Raw genomic sequence first — 20,709 nt, forward strand, 5'->3', positions numbered from 1 at the left:
CATTTCAGTTGTCTGACAGCAGAGACTAAGCTCGAGAGATCCCCAGGCTCAGAACCTTGCAGCAGGGGCATTCTGCAGGAGCTTTCCTGGATTCTTTTCCTGGATTGAAAGAGCTTCTTTTCTTCAAAGAGCGCAAGGGCTAAGAACTGTGGCACTTGAGTCTGGACGTCACGGAAGCAGGGAAAACTATGGCATGGCTCTTGGGGAGAGGAACTAGGTCAAGCTGCTCACCCTCAGAAAGAGGTGGTGCCCGTTCCCATGAGAGCTCAGGGTTCATGACACAGAGATAGAAGCAGGCTGGGAGCACGGATGATTCCTGGAGTATGTGGAGGACAAGGAGGCACAAGCCATGAGCAATTTAAGAGAAATCGCTTCATATCTTGAGCTTTTATTCTTTGTTATATTCGTCTCTCACCCAGTGGATCTGGTCTCAGAGACTAGGTGTCACTGCTCATGGCCAGTGGCCCAACCCCACAAATAAGTGTTGCCTGAAGCTACCTAATAAAAATGAGAGAAGAAAAGGCCAGCACATGTCTCAACACTCTTCCCGCTTGTATTATCTCACACCAAAGCACAGAGAGCCCATGTAATTTGGAGAGCCACTGAAACAAGCATCTTATTCAGGAGGTGCTCCTTCTCCAAACACCAGGCACCAGAGATTAATTCAGAAACCAGAGTTAGGGTTAAAAAGGTTGTGGAAAGTGCCATGCTGGTTCATGCAAATGGTCCCTTCTGGGCTTTGATCGCTTAGGATGGAACCATAGGAGAGCAGAGGCAGCCCCCCGTTGTCCCTGACCAGCTTTGGATAAACGGGAACAGATTGGTCATCATCCGAGATTTTACCTGGAGTCTTCATGAACCGCTTCTTCTGGCCTGTCAAAAAGCAAGTGCAGGTTTGGATGGCAGGGAACAAAGTTGACGAGGAGGCTGAACACTGCATGAAGAGAGGACCAAGCCAATGAGAGAACAACAGCAGCAACAGAAAACCAAACAAACCCTGCAACAGACCTGGCGGGGGATGAGTCGCTGGACGTGGATGAGGTGGGCATAGGGCTGGATGGCGCCGAGAACATGGGCCAAGATGGCGAGAGGGGTGAAGTTGGGCTTGGATTCGGGGGGCTGCAAGACATAACAACCAGAAAACTCGTCAGCACACAGGGAAACCACACTGGGAGCATGGGAGGTCAGGGGAGGCCAGATGACGGGGAACTGGAGCAGAGCAGAGGGGCACTGGAACCCAGCAATGTGTCGTCAGTGCCACATCACGTTCCTCCAGACCAAAACTCTTGTCCAAGTAATGCCCGTCGTGTAATTCCTTGGAGCATAAACAGGCTATGCCCTGCAGAACAGCTGCTTTCCAAGTGACAAGAGATGCTGCAGTCATGTCCACTGCACCTTTGGCCGTCGGTGACAGATGCCCGGAACCCATGTATACGAGTTCCTACACCCATATCCTACCACCAGCCTTGTTCTGAGGCAGAGATAAGCTTACAACGAGCCTGCAGCGTCTACCGTGTGGGAGTGTGGGAGTGTTTTAAAGTTATGTCTCAGCAAAAATGACATTTTTTTTTTCTGGGCCACAAAGGTCATTCAGCCAGAGAACAATTTCCTGTTTGCATTTTTAACTAAATGGGATGCATGCCAGTGGGGATCTGAAATACTGCATTAGGAAAATGATAGCAGATGAAGGTGAGTATGGAACACACGTCTCAGGAGACGGCGCACGATTACCAGCGGTGTGCAGTTCCCCTGAGGTTTGCTGTCCAGGCCTGCACTTTCTGCTTTCCTAGATTTTGGGCATTCTGATGCTCAAAGAAAAAGCCCCAGAGGGAAGGCAATGAAAAACAAATAAACTGGAACCTTCAATTTGTCCATTTTGTTCTTTGATGGGTGGCTAATCAAAGGTTTAGAGAGGAAAAGTAGAAATTACTCACTAAAATATGGTTTGTGGATTTTATAATAATTGGTCATGCTAGTTCTTTGACTTATTTCTACCAATTACACAAACACCTTGGCAACCTGGTGAAATCACATGAAGTCACAGATAGTGCAAACGCGATGACTGAGAGAGCGTGGAAATCATCTAGCCACACCACCACCTGCGGCCCCTGAACCTCAGCCGACTGCTGGACTGTTGAACTAAGCACTTTATGGAGGTGAAAACGACAGAAACTCAATTCAAGGGGAACGGACTTTCTAAGCACAGTGGGATTTAGGGAGAGCACATGAAGGTCCTACTTAATGGGACTTCCCCAGGGTTATGCCAGTTCAGCCATGAGAGTCAGTGACAGCCCTGAGAGTCAGTGACAGCCCTGAGTACCTACTGTTGTGACATAAACACCTATGAAACACGTAATAAAAACCCACTGTGTGAGTTCATCAAAGAGCTTCAGACAACTGTGATGAAACATTTATTAAATGCCATTATGTGTATTATATTCTAGAATATAAATTCTATGAGAGCAGAGATTTTTGTCTGTTCTGTTTACTGCTATATCTCCAATGTCTAAAATAGTGCCTGTAGGTATTCTACAAATTATTAAGCAAGTTAATGAATTTCATTTAACCTACCCAATAAGCCCACAAACAGGCACTCTTATAATTTCCATTTCACACAGATGCGGAAATTTGGGCTAAGTTGAAGCTTGCATAGGATACCCAGCCTGTAAGTCACAGGGCTGAGGTTCAAACCTTATCCCCTGACTCCAAGCTCAGGGCTCTTGCTACCAGTACACTGCCTCTGGGGTAGCAGAACTTGCTCCGTTCCTCTAGGCTATGCCAAGCTTCTTTACAGACCCCACCACAGCATTACAAATCTTCTTAACCACTGATTTCTGAGTTTCCCTTAGATGCCTACCATATTTGCAAGGGAAAATAGGAATACAGCAATAGACAGACTCAGTAAGACTCAACATACTGTAAATTCCAACAAAATCCCCAATCCTGCCTCCAGTGTTCTGTCTGGTAGATTCATATAGTAGATGGGATTCATATTCAAAAACTCTAACTCTTTTTTAAAAAAATTTTCTTAATCCAGCAAAGACTAATCAGAGAACACCTAGTATGATCAAGACAATAAGTGGAATTTGCCAAAATCCCTGACTTGTAGAGCTTAAAACATATTTGACAAGATGGGACAGATTAAAAAACAACTGTAATATAAAATAGTAAGATCCACCAGCCGAGGGATAAGCTACTCTATTATTAGTTTAATATCTGCTTTCACTTGACTCTGTCTCTAGTCCTAGGAGAAGTGTTAGCTCCTTTCTACTGCCTGGTTTCTTCCATAGTTGTTGCTGGCAAGATAAGCCTTGCTTTCTTAGTCCTCTCGCCACAACCCTGTCTCACTAGATAACCATCTACTAGGCAAGGCCTGGTAACCATTTCTGAACTGTAGCCAAGCCCAGGAACCCAAGTAGGACCAGGGATCATTTGGAGGTTCAAGAGAACAGCCCAGGCCCAGAAACCAGGACTAATCTGTTCTTTTGGCCAATGGTTACCATGGGACAATTAAAAAAAAGTCCTTATACCTTTTTTCTTTTTTAAAATGACTTGTATAAGTAGGAAACACCTCCAGCTTCCTACTCCATCAGTACCAAGAGTTATGTCTTAGGCTAAAGGCATAGTTGGGAACATATTCCATGAATACAACGTGGGTTCTGAATGTTTTTCACATCGTCAGATACCTAAGTGGTTCTTGGCCAGTAGTAGCACATGGCTGCAATGATCTGGGGGTGTGGCTGGAACGCAGGATATTCCTAACTGTTATAAGAACTTAACTCTTCAATTCCCAGGTCAATTGCCATAGTATTAACTGTAATTTTTAACAACAGAATTTCATTTGTTTGTTTATATTTCAGTCATGGCAATAGCATTGATGTGCTATGAAATGACCACAATTTAAAATTCATTACCACTGTGTCTGAGTTAGTGTAATAATAAAATGCATGCTTCATAGTACCTCTATGGTTTTTTAAACTACTCAAGGAATTATGCCTTTTGTTTATTTGTACCATAGAGGCCTGTCAATAAAACCTCACTATCAACAATGCTACTGCACACTTTTATACAGCACAACGATGCCTGCAGCAACAGAAGGACTATAAACATACAAATGCTCCTCCAGGAAACAGAGCATGCATTTTAGTTCTGATGCAAAACCACATGCGCATGAGCGTGTGTTCTCATCCTCAGAGAACACGTGTGTGGGACACAAGCTACACAGGGATGAGGAGGATGATGGCCCAAGGCTCTGCATAATCCTAAACTCTCCTTTCACTACAGAAGTGTCTGGTTGTAGTTACCTAAAAATGACAGCAGGAGACAAAAAATTCTTGCCCCCCCCCCAAACGAAAAACCAAAACAGACAAAAAACCCCCATCAATTTCATTCTTGGCTCTGAAACCGCCAATATTGACTTCTCAAACCCTTTTCCCACTAACGAGGCCAAGGATAACAAATGATTGAGATTAAAATAGGAGAAAATAATTTTATAACTACAGTTTTAGCAGATGACCCCTTAAGTCCTCTCTACAATCCTGAGTCCAGCTGGGAGTATCTAAACCGAATGCTCCAGCACCCAGAAATATTCCTGGGGCCCTGCCAGGCCCCACATATCAAGGCTCAACTACAGCAACAACACAGCTTAATCATTAGCATGCAGGGAACATTTGCTGATCTGGTTAAATTCAACTGGAAGGCTTGCCTCAGCGTCAGTTTGCTGGCCCACGGTGTCCTCAAAAGGAGTCAGACAGTCCCAGTCAGTCCCTTTGACATTCGCTGGACAGTAAAAGAATAACGGTTTAGGAAGATAAGGCTAAAAGGCTTGGCAGCAGGCTGGATTGTGGCTGATAGTTCAAGTACAGTGTGTAGCAATATCATCAGCTTGACACCCTTCTGTGGTGACTCACTTGAATGATGGGACGTCTGGTGTACCCGCCAGGGCACGCCTGCTGTGTGTGGCAGGGCGGCCAGGCAGGTTCCCAATCTGACGACGGACGTGGCAGACCCTCTCTGGTCCCCATGCCACAGTAGCAGAGCTGCTGCAAGGTGAGAGGGTCCCTTTCCAGAGGAGTAAGGGACCCATTAAGAAGAAAGCTAATCTTTTAAAATTCTGATCATCAAAATTATAGACGGCCTCTGTAAAAAATTGGAAAATACCAAAAAGCAAGAAGAAAAGCAGTAAAATCATACATAATTTATACCACTGATAATTACCATTAACAACTTGGCATATTCCTCCTCACTTTTTAGGGGGATAATACTACACGCACAGTTAATAGTCGGTTTCGTTCATTTAATATAGTAAGGCATTTCTGATGTCATTAAATAGCCTTTGATATATTTTAAATATTGCCACAGGGTATTCCATTGTATGGTACACCGTGATTTATGTAACCATTCTCCTATTGTGTACATTCAGATCACTATCCCCTTTTAGCCATTATAAATAGTGCTGCAACTCACATCCTCACGGAGGATCACTGCCTGTGTCTCAATTGTTTCCTAGGCATAAATTCCTGGAAGTAAAATTAGTGGGTCAAAGGCTAGGAGTTTCTTTTAAGGGTCTTGATATATCCTGCCAAACAGCTTTTTAGAAAGGTTCTAACCAAATTGCATTCTCACCAACACTGGCAATTCCTTCTGACTGTGACACCATCGGCATTGAGCATTATCATTTAAAAAAAAAAATTAGATGGGCATCGTTTCAGTTTACAAAGGTTACCTCGGACTCTTGTCTCTCCTAGCATTCCCAGTGATGTATAAATGTATACAATTCCCTTCCCGTGTTCTGTTTCCACACAGAAGCAACATTTAATTCTCCAAAGGGCATTCTGACAAGAAGGTAATGCGGGGAAGGAGACAGGCAGGAGGATAGAAGAGTCAGACATCTACCACCTGGAGACGTTAGTCCCTCGTCAAATGGCATAGCTGCTCCCAGAGAAACAGGGAGTAGTGGATTTTAGCTCAGGCTACAAGTCTCAAATATAGGACTAAGTAGCGGGGAGGAGGTCATCAAGGAGGGGCCAAAGAGTCGTACATCATACTGCACAGAAGTCACAAAATTGGCATGTGCCATGCAGGGGCCTGTGATCTGTAGCCCATGTTCCCAGTCATAGAGTCAGGCCTGGGCTGGGCCTTGAGTCACTGGCCGAGTGCTCCTTGAGTCCCCCTTCCAGATTAGACTTGGAGTTGGGGATGGTGCTATTCAATCAAGGGAGAGGGGAGTTGCTTTTATTTTATTTTCCTCCTATAATGAGAAAGACAAGAAAATTCCATGAAAATCTGTAAAATCCTAGCTAATCTAATACAGTATCAGTGAATTCTTCTTCCTTGGAAAACGTCCCTTTATGTCTTCAGGGAAATCAAGGCTGAGGGGATCAAACTTTAGCCAAGAAAATAGGGCCAAAAAAGGATACTGGTAAACTAGCTAGTAGTGAATCTCTGCAAATGACACAAAAACCAATTTTCATCTGTTGAAAATCTGAAGACATATATTCCTTACGTGTGTCAACTCAAGCTTTTACAAAACAGAAATCCTATATGTGTCCTAATCTCCTGAATTTCAGTATGTGCCTCATAACTTTACAAGTGCGAAAAAAATCCACATGACCCTGAGCTTCATTGCTCTGTGTGCTTTTCTATTACTAGTGTGCATAGGTATTTACAGATTCTCTCTCATCTAATATAATTTAATATGCATTTTTATTCAATGACAGTTGTGTTTCCTATTTTAATAAGACTAACTGGTAAAATCCCCTTAAGGTCTTAAGGATTATAGGCAATTGCTTTCTAAAATACTTTTCCAATAATTTGCTTTAAAAATAGTTTGACTGGCCGGGCACGGTGGCTCATGCCTGTAATCCTAGCTCTCTGGGAGGCCGAGGCGAGCGGATCATTTGAGCTCAGGAGTTCGAGACCAGCCTGAGCAAGAGCGAGACCTCGTCTCTACTAAAAAATAGAAAGAAATTAGCTGGACAACTAAAAATATATATATATATAAAAATTAGCCAGGCATGGTGGCACATGCCTGTAGTCCCAGCTACTCAGGAGGCTGAGGCAGAAGGATTGCTTGAGCCCAGGAGTTTGAGGTTGCTGTTAGCTAGGCTAATGCCACGGCACTCAAGCCCGGGCAACAAAGCGAGACTCTGTCTCAAAAAAAAAAAAAAAAAAAAAATAGTTTGACTAATCTATAGTGCAGTGGCTCTGTTTTCTAGCTTTTAAAAAAAAATTCTGAAGTTTTAAGCCCATTTTAAACTCACATGGGATGGGTAGGAATGGCAAGTAATTCCATGATTTGAATAATATTCAAAATCTTAGAAAAGGGCATCCATTGTCCTTAAGATTCCCCAAGTCAATAATTTGAATCCTCTCCCACAGAATAATACAGAAATAAGGGGTACAGGGAAAAACTCTGGATTGGAAATAAAGACAGCCAGACAATAGTCCTAGTTCAATTGCTTATTGCACCAAAAAAACCTCAAGGGAAAGGACCAGAAAGGTCAACTAGGCCAAATGCCTCTATTGTGTGTCACTGCTCACAATACTTACTAAGCTTAGTATTCTTTCCTGTTGACCTAAGTGTAGCTCCTCAATCTTCTTGAATACCACATTTCAGGCACACCAGAATTAGTTCTTGAAACGAAATGTATTTATTCCCTTTCAACTAAAAATTTTTGTAATTTACAAAGCTATTTGTAAGAAAATGTTAAAACATTCTGGGAGCATTATAGAATGTCTACATGACAACATTTGCTATTTCAAAAGATTTGAATGGCTGCTAAAAAATCCCAATCCCTCCTTACGAGGCGCAAAACTATATTAAATCAACTGTAGTACAATTATCATTCTCTATATAATGAAGGTGTTGTACTTGGAAAAACAAATTCACTCACTAGAACATAAAAATAAAAGGAAAGAATTAGTGCTACTGCATTCAATCTTTGACTGTTCTATGGTGTAACTTAAAGCCATTATTATAATCCCGGGGATGTTTAAACATGATTCTTAAATCTTCAAGCAAGAAACTGTAACTGCCTCAGGGGATGGAGAATGGGGAACAGGGTGCAAAGACATGGACTGGACATTCACTTTTATATTTGTTTATACTGTTTGAAATTTATCATGGGCCTATGCTATTTTCTAACAATAGTGGAAGTGCTCTTCTATAAATTGTAGTAGCATAAGTGGTTGTCTGTAAGGAAAAAATGACACTTGACCCCGTACCCACACCATACATAACAAATGTCTTCCAGATGCATTATAGATCTAAATGTCAAAGGCAAACAGGAAAGATTTCAGAAGAGAATAACCCCAGGAAGTTGGGGTTAGAATTTATCCAACAGGGCATAAAATGTGCTAAATAACCATCAAGGAAAATACTGATCCACATGACATTTAAATTAATAACTTTTACTTATCAAAAAACATTAAAACAGTACAAAGGCAGCCTACAACTCACAAATGAACAAAGGGCTCATAACTAGGCCGTGTAAAGAACTCTCACTGATCGGTTAAAAAAAGACAACCAAGCGGGAAATGGGAAAAACACTTGAATAGGGACGTTAAAAGAGAAAATTCAAAAGAAAAGGTGCCTGATCCTTCTGTAATGCAGGAAATGAAGGTTAAAACCACAGTGTGATGATTTTCACACCCACCAGAATGACTAAATAATTAGCATCAAAATGCTGAAAATACTGGGTGTTTATGAGGATGTGGAACATCTGTAACTCATATTTTACTGGAGGAAGGGTGAAAATTGCTATAACCATTTTGGAAAATAGTTTGGCATTATCTAGCAAGGGTGAAGATACCATTCTCTATGGCGCATCAGTTCCATTCCCAGACATACACCCTAGGGAAACGTGGGTACGTGTGCACTGGAAGACATACACAAGAATGTACACAAGCTGGGCGTGGTGGCTCATCTCTGTAATCCTAGCACTTCTGAGACCATCTCTACAAAAAATTAAAAAAAAAAAAAAATTAGCCAGGCATGGTGGCATGTGCCTGTAGTCCTAGCTACTTGGGAGGCTGAGGCTGAGATAGGACAATCGCTGGAGCCCAGCAGTTTTGAGGTTGCAGTGAGCTATGACTGTGCCACTGCACTCTAGCATGGGCAACGGAGTGAGACCCTTTCTTGGAAAAAAAAAAGATGATGTGAATAATATTCAAAGAAAGAAAGAAAAAGAATGTATAGAGCAAATTATCTGTGAAAGCAAAAATTGGAAACCTAACCTTTCAGCAACAGTAGTATAATTTTAGTATTAATATACAATAATTAAAATGCAGAGGTGCATTCCACTACAATGAAAATGAACTACAGCAACACAAATGACTCTTAAAAACTGTTGAGCAAGAGAAGCCAGAGTCAAAAAAATAGACTATTGCATTTAGGGATACAGATAGCCTATCCTCATTATTTCCAGATTCTTTATTTGCAAATTGGCCTATTCACTAAAATTTACCTGTAACCTCAAAATCAACACTTGGGATGTTTTTGAGGTCACTTGAGGATACACATAGAGCAATGAAAAACTTGAGTCAGCCAATGTGCACGTTGCCAGCGAAGGTCAAACAAGGCACAGCTCTGCCTTGTTTCTGCTCCTATATTGTAAACAAGTGTCTGTCTGAGGTCTCTTTAGTGCCACATTTTTGTGCTCTTTGATGGTGACTTTGCCATTTACAATAGCCCCCAAGCGTACAGCTGAAGCACTGTCGAGTGTTCCTAAGCACAAGAAGGCTAGAATGTGACTTACAGAGAAAATACGTGCTTGGATAAGCTTCAGGCATGAGTTATAGTGTTGTTGGTCATGAGCTCAATGTTGATAAATCAACAATCGTATTAAATAAGGTGTCTTTAAACAGAAATATAATACATGTAAAACAAGGTTATGTTGTGGTTTCATCTGTGGATGAAAATGTTGTAACCAGAGGCTTACAGGAACCTCATCCTGTATTTCCCCTAGGAACAACGGTTCAGTATTCACTAATTCAGTGTTTGCAGTGGCTTTATAGGACATAGCTATTGCAAATATCAAGAACTGATTATATTTACGAGGTAAAAATGTAAGTAAAAATAAGGAATTGGTTACCATAAACATCAGAATAGGTTAACAGCATTCTCTGGGTGATAGTGATGAAACTGAAGGTAACCTCTATCTTTGTGCTTTTTTCCCTTTTATTTATAGACTCTATTTTTGAGAGTACCTTTAGGTTCACAGCATAATTGAACAGAAAGCACAGAATGTTCCCATATACCCCCTGCCTCCACACACTTACAGTTTTTGTGATTTTTAAAAAATATTTCCCATATTTTCTGCAATTGTTATATTTATAAATAAAAATTAATAAATGTTATTAGAAAAAATAATCTCCCAGCCATCCAGACTGCTACTTTTACTCCCTAGAAAGACATTTATTGGAGGCAAAGTGACAGTTCAGTCTTTTTTGCACCAATCCATGCTTTAGGTTGCAGCTGCCAACTTACACGGTTTCTCTGCCTGCCTCGCTGAGAAATTATGTTGACTGCTCTGGAGAATTTTTTAATTTTGGTACAGTTATTACAGTAAATCAATGGTCTCTTCCCTTCACTCGGGCATGGGGAAATCAAGGTCACCTCTGATGCGGCATTCTCAGTAAGCTGGACAGCATGTTAACAACACCGGCTGAGAGACACTGGCCATCTGGCATACTTTTCTATATGGTCTACTTTCAGGGACTATTTCCTGTTTGCACTGGGGGAGGAAGAGAAGGGAAAAAGATTTAATAATAATCTAAATGTCCACTGCTGAAAACAAAAGAGTATCTAAAATTAGCAGTAGTGGCCCAAGATATTTCATTTTAACAGTAAGCCCGGGAAGAGGGGGTTCCTTGAATAAGGAGCCTAAAATATTTCACTATGTTTGGAACTTTCAGCAATAGAAGAAGCACTTCTGCTAAGGACAGTGTCCAGGACAATTAAGCTAAACTCTTGCAAATGTGCAAACCTTGGTCCGGACATCGTGAAAGACATATGAGGCAGAAAGATAAGGGGAGATTAACTTCGATGAAAAGGCCAACAGTCTCTGAATGCCTTTCCTTCCCTCCAAGTGAATAGCTGACTTCCCTCTAATTCTGGTGCTTATTTAGTAGTATAAACATGTGGAAAATTGTTTCTGATCGGACTTCAACCTACTCAAACTTCTCCTCTACTCCATTTATGTCTTCCGTGCCTGGCCCTGCTTCTCCAGTGCGACCATTCACAAAGGCCCACGTTCTCCCGGCCATCAGGCTCACCCTCCACGATGGCTGGCTCAGGCTGCCATGAAGAAATGTGATCTCACTAGGCTTCACGGTGATTTTCACCCCTGTTCCCTGGGTTCTGAGGAGCTCATTGACTCGACTGGAAAAAACTTTAAACGATTTTCCAGCAAAGTCACCCTTTCCACTGGAAATAAAGAGTTTTAACATCTGTGAATAAAAACAAACTGAAGGAAAATGATTTTTATATTCTCCTCTAGTTCTTGTACTTCAAAACCAAACAGCCACTGAGAAGTCAATGGAAACAGACACAGCAAAATACCATTAATTTTGATCTCACACAATTACGACTGTTATTTTCTTCAAATCTAAGGTAGATCCAAATTTACTCTGGATAATCGATGAGTTACTAAGCAAATTTACAGTGCCAATAAAATTTTCAACATATGCACTTGACTTAAGAGAACCATTCTTGTTGATCATTTCAAAATACAAATCTGATTAAATCATTGCTCTGCTTAAAACACTTCAGTGCTTCCCCATTATTCATACGATAAAGGTCTTCTCACCTAGACTATTATGAGAATCCCTAGCCTGGCTTCTTTACCTTTTACCATTCGAGCCTATCCTACTGTACACTGAAAGTACATGTACCTCCTAAACACATAGCTTAATAAATATTTGTTCAATGTTGTTGAATGAGTAGCATTTTGCTACTCATAAATTCTCCATTATCTACTGACTGTAGAATAAATTCCTTACCCTGGTAGACCGGAATACGTAGTTACAGTTTATTTCAGAGCTTCTGCACTCCTCCTCTTCTGGTTCATTTAGAGAAGTTCTTCTCTACCCCAACTGATCAAAGTGGGTCTAGTGTCCTACTGATTTCACTGCAGGGGCAGGCATGTGATCCAGGCTGGCCAATCAGAATCCCCCTTTCCCCTGGTCACAGTGGATGGTTCAAGGATAGACATGTAACTAACTGATCATAGCTCATCCATGAGGTCTAATAAGGTAGTCCCCCCTTATCTACATTTCAAGATACCTAGTGGGTGCCTGAAACCATGGATAGTACTGAACCCTGTGGTTTTTTTCCTATACATATATAACTATGATAAAGTTTAATTTATAAATCAGGCAGAGTAAGAGATTAACAACAATTACTACTAATAAAGTAGAATTATAACAATACACTATAATAAAAGTTATATGAATGTGGTCTCTGTCAAAATATCTCATGGTACTGTAGATCTTAGCAATCTCAGCATTACGATATTTTTTCTTTTCCTTATTAAGAACTTTCACCTTTTCACTTACAGGAAGCACTTGATGGCTTCTCTTTGGCATATTCAAATTGCCAGGGTCACCACTCTTGTGCTTTGGGGCCATTATTAAGTAAAATAAGGGTTATTTGAACACAAGAACTGCAATACCTACCAGGATAGTCGATCTGATAACAGAGGAGCCATTAAGTGACTAACGGGCAGGTAGCGTCTACAGCATGGGTACCCTGGACGAAGGATGATTCAGGTCCCAGGGCATAAGATTTTATCAGTGCTACTTAGAACAGCGTGCAATTTAAAACTTATGAATTGCCTATTTCTGGAATTTTCTATTTAATATTTTCAGACTGCTTTTGACTGCAGGTAACTAAAACTGGAAAACGAAACTATAGATAAGTGGGGAATACTGCATATGAATGCTCTTCTTTCTGGATCCAACATCTAAATGTATTGGCTTAGAGTAACCAGACATCTTTTTTCATATTACATGGCAAGCATCTGTCTGCGAATGAAGTTAAAAAGCAAAAAAAAAAAAAAAAAAAAAGGGAAGAAAAGCCACGCAAAATAATAATTTCCCAAAGTGTAAGCTTTTAACTTCCATTTTTTCCTTAAGATAGCTGGGTTTCCTCACGTGAAGGTTTGCACAATAGGGCCCCACCACTCCTGTCAGTACTCAGTACCTCTCCAGATCAGCAAACCTTTCCTTAAAGCGACATAAAGTAAACAGCTCAGACTTTTTTGGGCCAAGGGGCAAAACTAAAGATATTACGGAGGTATAGATATAACCATTTAAAAGGTAACAATGGAAAAACATTCTCATCTCACAAGCCATAAAGCAAACACACCAACAAGCAAGCACCCCTGTCCTAGGCAAACTGCTGTCCTTGTGCCAGGCATGCGTTAAGCCTTCCCAACTTCATGCTCTTGTTGATGCTGCTGTTCCCACCTGAGGTGTCTCTCCCCTTGCCCCCAACCACTGCCTGTCCACCATTCAAGCCTTGTTTCCAATGCGACCTCCTTCCTGAGGCTTCTTTGGTATCACAGTGAGTTAGATATTTCTCCTCTGACTCCTCGAGGACTGTATTTTTCTTTGGGTCTTGACGCTAGCTTGAACTGCAGTTATCTCACCCCTCTTGTATCTCTTGCACACTGTGAATGCTCAAGAAGTCTCTTTGGAATTGATAATATCTAAAGGCTATATATATATATTTTTTTTTTTAAAAAAAGGAATCCATAGATCAAAGTAATTAGTTAAAAGAAAATAAATATGGATTTACCTGAAATGAACGGTAAGACTGCTGGTAGACAGGGAAGGCAGACACTTCTAAATCAGAATTATCTGATGTTATAAACTGACTATTGTTGTGAAGCTCTACTTACAGCCACCCAAGACAATTATGCCTGACCAGTATGACAGAACAGGAGTTCCAGACACTTTGTTTCTGGTCGGGAGGGAGACAGGCACGTTGGGCATGTACTTGGATGAGTTTCTGTGCCTCAGTGTTCATTCTCAGTCACTCACTGGCATTGTTCTTCTGCCTGAAGAAGTGTTGGTTGCATTGCCAAATTTCATGCATGCCGTATTTGTGCACAATATGTATTTTTAATGCATAATATTTTTCTTTAATCTCCTTAAGAAAACATTTAATTTAGCCCATTGTAAATAATAAAAGATCTCATTATTTTTAAAATACAGAAAATGTTCATCCATGCACCATTTAAAACTATTTCAGGTTATCTCAGTGCCACCAAGCTCACATTTTGGAAAGTTTTGTTCTTGGCCTACCAATCCTTTTGTTTCCCTCTTGTCAAAGTGTGGCATATAATTTCCAAAGAGCTATTTCATTACTCTGAAGAGCTAAATTAATTCATAAAAAAATGTATTTGTCCATTCAAACAAGGTGTTCATAGTCATTTAATGTTTTTCTCTCTTAATTTTGAGATCGTTTGTCTATACTATCCACAGAATAATAAAAATAATAGCTATCAACATTTACAGAATACTTAATGTTCCTGAGAGAGCTTAAAACAACTTTATTGAGGTATGATTTATATACCATGAAATTCACCCACTTTAAGTGTGTAACTTTTAGTATACATTGATAGAGTTGTACAACCATCACCTATATTCATTTTACAATGCTTCCATCACCCCAAAAAGGTCCCTCCTGCCATCTGCAGTTAAGCCCTGTTCCTATTCTCAGCCACAGGCCACCACTGACCTACACTGTAACTCTAAGAGATTTGCCTTTTCTGGACATTCATAAAAGTAGAATCACGTATTTTGTGGTCTTTTGTGTCTGGCTTATCTTATCTAGTATGTTTTTGAGGTTCACCTATGTTGTAACACGTGTAGGGAGTAAATTCATGTTTATTACTGAATTATATTCCATTCTGTGGATATCTGTCATCTTCTGATTGAGTAGTAAGACTTCTGTGTAGATTGTGGATGCAAGTCCTTTATCAGTGATAAAAATCTTTGCAAATATATTTTCCTGGTCTGTGGCTTGGCTTTTCATTTCCTTAGTGATGTCTTTTGAAGGGCAAAAGTCTTTAATTTTGATGAAGTCCAATTAATTTTTTCTTTTATGGGTTGTGCTTTTGGTGTCATATCTAAGAAATCTTTGCCTAACCTAAAGATTTTCTCCTATGTTTTCTTCTAAAAATTGTCTGGAAATGTATTTCACCTTCGTTTCTGAAGAATAGTTTTATTGAATATAAAATTTTGGGTTGACAGTTTTTTTTTTCCCTTAAGCACTTTGAAAATCTGATCCAGCCTCTCTGAGGCACAGGCCTCCCTCTTATGTTCCTGACACGTTGCGCCTGCTGCTCAGGCGCACTGGAAGCCCCCGCCCCTTGCAGCATCCTCCATAACCTGCGCTCCTCCTCTCCACCTACTGAAGCCTTTTCACTTTATTTAGGAAGCACATGTTAAGAGATTTAAAGAAATATAGTTAAGATTGTTTATGAGCAAATTTCCTCAAAAAGCCTTATAAGCTGGTCCATTTGTGCCATCTGTTATAAGGGAAACTAGAAACCACCTGTCTCTCTGAGCTCTGCTCTTATCAAGGAAGGTGTAATTACCTCCTTGGTGAAGGATTTGAATCATTACAGTAAATCCCTTATTCAGCACATATTGTATTAGGAAGGCATTCTGACCCCTAAAAACCGGGTTTTTTTTTTTTTTTTTTCCTTCTGCCCTCCAAAGACATAGTAAAGCCTTAGCTATTAGAAGCCTGGAAGAGTGAATTGTGCCTTAGCCTTGTTTGCTACTCAACAATAAATATTTACTGAGCACCTATTACATGCTACGCACAGTTGTAGGCACTGGGAACACAGCAGGAAACAAGCCAAGCAAGGCTTTGCTCTCAGCAGCTTATGTTCAACTACAGTAAACTTCAAATTAGGGTGTGAGAGAGCACAGGCTACTGGAGGGGGAAAAATATCAATGCTTCTATTTGCATGTTTAATATCTGACCCTTGTAAGATTTGTATTTCATACATTTTCTGGTATGTGTAATATAACAGTTACTAAATAGGCATAGACTTTATGACTAAGTAAATAAAAACAAACAGATATTAGAGGTGCATATTCCAAACATCTTTTTCTGACAATACTATGATCATTAATGTGATGAAAGTTTAGGAAACACTATGTATGTGTGTGCAAAACAGACAATAAACTAGTAAACAACCAAACGAGATAATTTTAGATGGCATTAAAAGCTATGAAGAAGATTAAAATCAGGGCAGTGTAAAAGCAGGTGCCTCGGTAAGAAGCATGGGTAGGGGTGATTTGGATTCTGTGGATAGGGCAGCTTCTTTTGGGGTGACTTCTAAGCTGAGATCTCAAGCAGACTGCTGAGGGCTCACTATCTTAAAGTGCATCTTTTTATTTCAACCATTTAGGATTAAAGCAAAGCCAACCCCCATTTCTTGCTAAGTTCCCTCGCAGTCTCTTTGCTTAATCACAGAGCCTGTTCCCAGAATACTGCGTGAACTTAATGGAAAGGGTCCAATTTTGAGAGAAAGAAGGAAGATCAGTAATAAACATTGGCCTGGCTGTAGTAGAATTCCCAGTAGTAAGTAACAGGTAACAGCAAAATTGCTTCTTGGTAGAGCTAAAAAGTCATTCTGTTTGGGGAAACAAATGCTTGCCTTTTCAATGAAGTTTTAGTGTGCCCTAAAAAAAAGTATGTTGCTTGTTTCCTTTTGCAGAAAGGTAATTACATAAGCCCCAAACAGCGTGGGGACTTCTCTTCCTGTGGGTGACTTGCCACATCTCCAGGTACCTGCAGGACCCAGCACACGGCTAGACACGGCAGTTACTGCGCCTCCTCGTTCTAGGTCACGCTCACTTCCACTACCTAAGGTCTAACACTTCTAAAGTCCTACTTACTTTTTGTCAGTATATTTATGTTAATTCACTTGCAAAGGTGTCCCTAGTGACAATGTCATAATCTCATCCAGTTCCCCTCGGAAATCATCAGTGTGTATTTTCAAATACACCCACCTGAAACGTTGGTGAGGGTCAACGTTCTACAATGCCACCCCCGCACCCCACACAGCACGTCTCTGTCAGCTCCTCCTCCTTGCTGCCACCCAGGCTTACCGGGGCACAATGGAACTCCATATATACTTCGACTTTCTGTCCTTCTCCCAGGACGCTATGGACAGGAAAGGAGTATCCTCCCAGGGGGAAGAATATCGCAAATAATAAATTAGCAGATCACAAAAATGAAAGGAAATAAAATGTAACTTTCCAAAATGAAAAGTCCTCACATTAGCAAGAAATTGAATGAGTCCAGCAGGCTTGGGGCCTAAGAATCTACATTGTTAAAATGCCATCCTGAGCCTGGCCCTGACGTTCTGATGAGCAACCAGAGACGGGACCCGCTGGTCTCGGTATCTGTCCGTCTCCAAGTTAGCTCTGGAAATGCCTGGGAAACACGAACACACCAGATACTCTACTCATTAGCAAAACACCTCGGCGATTATTTTGTTTCTCTAAAAACTCTGATTTGTTTGCATGGATTTTATTATTATTTTTGGCTCTGCAAGTATGTGTAAGCTTCTTATCCACTGAATTAACAAACTTTTAGGGCTAATCTGTGACTTGGTCAAAAGAACTGAAGGAATTCTGAGGAGAGAGGGATCCATCTGGGCTGGTGTGGCTGGAAAAGTATCCTGTGAGTTGGTATGCTCTCGTTTTACATTTTGGGGTTCGAATTTAAGGGGGCTGTGGCCTCCTTACAGCTAGAAAAGGAGGCTCAGTGTGAAGTGCAAAATGGGTCTCTGCTGAGACAAGACGTAGCGACACAAAGCCCTGCTTCTAAAATAACAGCTCCCGCTGGTAGAAAGAGTGCTTATGACACACCAGGGCTGGGTTGGGCGCTTTCCTCTGTCACTGACTTGTCCTCATAATCCTGCAAGGGCTGCCCTGATTTTGCAGAGGCGTAGGCTAAGGTTGGAGAGGTTGAGTAATTTCCTAAGCGCCGGAAAGGCAGCCCGACTCCAGAAGCTGGGCTCTTCTCAACGCCTGTGCCCTCTGCTCTCCCCCGCCTCACAAAGCCTGGCCCAGCACTCTCCCTTCACAAGCCCGTCAGACACGAGGGACCGAGGGACCGAGGGACCGAGGGACCGGGAAATGCCCCACACGAACAAAGCAGGCTTCAAGGGAGTTTGCGTGAATGGCCCCAGAACCTGTTGAAACAGGTAAAACCCCAGTTCCATGATCTCATAAACACATTTATTAAATAGAAAATAAGAAAAAATGATTTGGAAGTTTCTCAAACCTTCATGGGTTGTCTGTTTTCAGAGAATACCTGTCATACTTGGTAAACAGACTTCTAAATGAAAACAATATTCTTAAGAATAATGAGTTAGCAGTTAAATGCAGGAGTTTGGGGTCAGATAGCCCTCAAATACTGGTTTAAATACTGGTTCTGCCACTTATTAGCTGTGTCACCTTGGGAAACTTACTTACCTTCTGTGTCTCTCATTTTTCTTGCCTGCAAAATGGGTATCAATAATATCTACAACTCACAGGATTGGTGAGAATTAAAGGAGATCATACACATAACGTACTTAGTGTATTAGATCTTGGCACAGAGTAACTGTTGACTAAATGCTAACTGTTATGATTAGGACATGCTTGACTTGTCCTGAAACACGGTTCTTCTATTTTAAAATTAAAAGCAGATTTAAGGACTCGGTATTTGTACCATCTATAAATCCTAAGGCACTGATGCAAACAGAAGTGAAAATGAGGAGAGAACTGCATCATCACCTAACCAGATGGAAAAAGAAAAAAGTACTATGCCTCAAGTTCTAGGGCTTTTATCCTAGGATTATTTCCCCTCTTAGCACAGCCTTGTCATTGTGTCTGCACAGTAAAGCTCCCAATGGAAAAAGTACAGAGGCAAGCTCAGAGGTGCTCAGGTCGTGTTACCAGTGGCAAATAAGACCACAGATATCAAGTTACCCGCGGCCAAAGCTTAGAATTTTATGTTCAAGCAGAGGTGTGAATACTGAGGCTCTGGCTCATTTATGAACCTTCATGAAGCCCCAGCCTATTCTTTCAGGGAAGGCCAACACGAGATGTCTGTTTTTCCATTGTTCTTTCAAAGGAAAGCTGGTGCTATCAACGGAAGGCTTGATGTTACAGCAAATGGGAAGATGGGGAAGAGTCACTACCCACCCACCCACGCTCACGCTGGTGGCGACGGTGGAAGGAGTCAGAATCCCAGGGTGCTCCTATAGACAGCTTCCTGGGAAGGCCCACGTGGAGAGGGAGGGTGGGCGGACAGAGTCGCAGGGCAGTACTTCCTCCTTGGGGCTTCATCCAAGGATGACTCCACGCTCTTAAAAGCAGCACCACACGAGTTTCACACAAATGCTGCCAGGAATGGCATTGCTCATTCTCGTGATATTCCACAAAGTAAGTCACATAGTTCTCATCACTAAGCTGGCCCAGGTTGTCTGGACTGGATCACTGGACATCAGTCCTCTGTGAATGGCTGAGTTTCTTGGGGTAGCAGGTGGGCCACTGCAACAGCTTCCCTCCTTTGTTTTCCTTCTAAGCCATAGCCTCTCAACATCTACCTTCCCTTCTCCCTGTTCTCATCTCTGCCAGTGGACTAAATATTGGGTCTTCAAATGGGGTGGTTTTTTAGGAAGCCAGGCCTAGAGAACACTCAACAAGAAACTTCCCACACGGGATGCAAGGTCAAGTGGGAAGAGCAAGGGCCCTGGGGGCAGGCAGAGCCTTGGCCGGAATCTTCACTCGGCTGCTCTCCAGCCCTGTGACTCTGCCTCTCTCTCCTCGCTGAAAATCAAGGAAAAGTCACCCCAACAGGTGTTTGTGAGGACTGCAGGTGTACACGGACATAAAGAGGCAGGCACCATATCTGACACACAGCAAGTGCTCCCTGATGTAACAGCAAGTACTGATACTTACTGAATTTGATAAAGGAGTAGAGGTTAAAGAAAGGAATAAATAAGCTTAGGGTCTATGCAGCCGTATTTGCTTTTCCAAAGCAAAACTATCCAGGAAGGACTCCAGGGCTCTGCTTTATTCAAATATTCAAAATTTTGAATTACTTCTTTCAACTTACTTCTTTCCTCTTCCTTTGTTTTTGGTAAAACACAAAACAAAAAAAGCAAAAAGGAGGGATGCCCCATAATATATCTTTTTAATTTACAAATATTTATTTTTTAAAATACTGAAAGAGCCTGTAATCCTAGCACTCTGGGAGGCCGAGGCAGGCGGATCATTTGAGCTCAGGAGTTCGAGACCAGCCTGAGCAAGAGCGAGACCCCGTCTCTACCAAAAATAGAAAGAAATTAATTGGACAGCTAAAAACATATAGAAAAAATTAGCCGGGCATGGTGGCACATGCCTGTAGTCCCAGCTACTTGGGAGGCTGAGGTAGGAGGATCACTTGAGCCCAGGAGTTTGAGGTTGCTGTGAGGTAGGCTGATGCCACGGCACTCTAGCCCGGGCAACAGAGTGAGACTCTGTCTCAAAAAAAAAAAAAAAAATATTGAAAGAAATTGTCGTTTCTGTTTCTAGCTATAAAAAAATTCATGCTCAATGTAGAAAACTAAGAAACAGTAATACGTAAAAAAACAAAACAAAACCATGAATACTCTCACCCTTAGATACCGCAGTTAACAACATTGG

The 20,709-nt window shown here is 41.4% G+C and overlaps 1 protein-coding gene across 1 annotated transcript in view; it reads right to left on the reverse strand.

Moving 5' to 3' along the window:
- The window catches only part of ARHGAP26 (Rho GTPase activating protein 26), a 334,209-nt gene that overhangs the window by 13,802 nt on the left and 299,698 nt on the right, over window positions 1-20,709 (reverse strand). Inside the window, exon 21 of the mRNA XM_012645781.1 lies at window positions 844-1,119. Coding sequence (XP_012501235.1) covers window positions 844-1,119 — 276 coding nt within the window. The remainder of the gene's footprint in view (window positions 1-843; window positions 1,120-20,709) is intronic.

The sequence above is a fragment of the Propithecus coquereli genome, unplaced genomic scaffold (assembly GCF_000956105.1).
Source record: "Propithecus coquereli isolate 6110/MARCELLA unplaced genomic scaffold, Pcoq_1.0 Scaffold236, whole genome shotgun sequence".
NCBI classification, from domain to species: domain Eukaryota; kingdom Metazoa; phylum Chordata; class Mammalia; order Primates; family Indriidae; genus Propithecus; species Propithecus coquereli.